The following is a 1,638-nucleotide window of genomic DNA, read 5'->3' on the forward strand; positions in this document are numbered from 1 at the left end:
CTCTCTCTCTCTCTCTCTCTCTCTCTCTCTCTCTCTCTCTCTCTCTCTCTCTCTCTCTCCATTCCTTCAATCCCTCTCTCTCCATTTCATCACTCCCTCTCTCTCCCTCCCCTCCCTCCCGAGAACTAGAAAGACTCACCTCTTGATTAGCTGTGGCCAGTTCCTCCTCCAGCTGTGCCACTCGCTCCAAGGCCACGCGCAGACGTTCTCGAACCTGAGGCACAGACAAACAATTATTGACACAGTCACGTAACAGCAGGACAATACAAAAAAACAATCGTACAGTAAAAAGTCGTAATTGTTGACTGCCACAAAAGGCTACAACTTCTGGCTCATACAACTTTTAAAAGTCATAAGTGCTGAATAAAATAAACAGTCTTAACTGCATGCTAGCTTATACAGTAAAAAGTCGTAAGTACTGAATACACTAAAACGTTGTAACTACCGGCCTACATAATTTAATTCGTAAGTGTTAAATATAATAAAATGTCGTAACTGCTAGCCAATACAAGAAATAGTTGTAAATGCTGGTAAATACAATAAAAAGTTGTAACTGCAGGGCAAAACAGTAAAATGTCCTTAATGCTGCCAAATTGCAATGAAAAGTCACACAAAAACTGCTTCTCAATGCAATAAAAGAACCAGAATGCTGATGAATACATTTTAAAAAAAACACAACCCCTAGTCATTATGACAATTAAAATAGACACAACGGCAGTCAATAAGATTTTTAAAACAGCGTGACAGCTGGTTGATACAGTTGGGTTTTTTTAAGTGTCCGAGTGAGCGCCTGGTATATTCGTGCATCTGTGTTGATGTTATCCTGATTTTTTTTTTTACATATTGTACTGCAGAGGACTGGATTGTGATTATCTTACCAATCTTACAGATTAACATATCGTGGCCTCAAAGCTATTTTGTACAAAGTGCCTCGGTACTTTAAGTACACTTTGGACAAAATATTCTGAGGCGATGATATATACATATACATATCGATGAAAACAGACTTTTTAAAGAAGAGCTAAGCTGCTAGCATGCTGCATGACAAAGTAAAGAAGCTGTCTCTTCCCTCTCTCTGTGTCTCTCTCATTCTTTTTCATTCTTCCCGCTGTTCAATAAAAAAAACTTGTGACATTGCTATCAATATTGTTGACGAACCGGCAACACAAACGGCCCTTACCTTTTCATCCAAAGCCTTGTGGTGTTCAAAGAGAGACTTGAGTGCCTTCAAGACCTCCACCTCACTGGACACACCTGTGAAACACAACAAATGTCATATTTATTATACCAACCTAATTATGACTGAAAAAAATCAAAGCGCTAATTTTATTTAAAACCAAGTATTCTGATCAATGGAGAGACCTTATAAAATAGCTTCCCCTCCCCCCTCCACCCATCCAGGCCTCTATGATGTAGTGGTTATGCACTTCACAGTCACGCAGATCAGAGTTCAATTCTCGTGCGCGGAGAAATTTTAACAAGTATCTCAGTCTTTCTGTTGAAACATTGCATCCCTCGCAGCCCAGGTCTGTCCTGACAGGCACATTCAAATGTTAATCTCGTCTCCTAAATTATCTAAATTGTGTCGATGAGGGAATAAAACACTTACATCTCTTTTTTTTAAATCGCTGCGAACAA

At 39.4% G+C, this 1,638-nt stretch overlaps 1 protein-coding gene across 1 annotated transcript in view; it reads right to left on the reverse strand.

Annotated features, from left to right (window-relative positions):
• The window catches only part of LOC101848338 (liprin-alpha-1), a gene marked incomplete in the record, with an annotated part of 88,793 nt that overhangs the window by 46,011 nt on the left and 41,144 nt on the right, over nt 1-1,638 (reverse strand). The window contains 2 exon segments of the mRNA XM_013079852.2: nt 140-214; nt 1,181-1,254. Coding sequence (XP_012935306.1) covers nt 140-214; nt 1,181-1,254 — 149 coding nt within the window.

This window comes from Aplysia californica, unplaced genomic scaffold (genome assembly GCF_000002075.1).
Source record: "Aplysia californica isolate F4 #8 unplaced genomic scaffold, AplCal3.0 scaffold00066, whole genome shotgun sequence".
NCBI lineage: Eukaryota > Metazoa > Mollusca > Gastropoda > Aplysiida > Aplysiidae > Aplysia > Aplysia californica.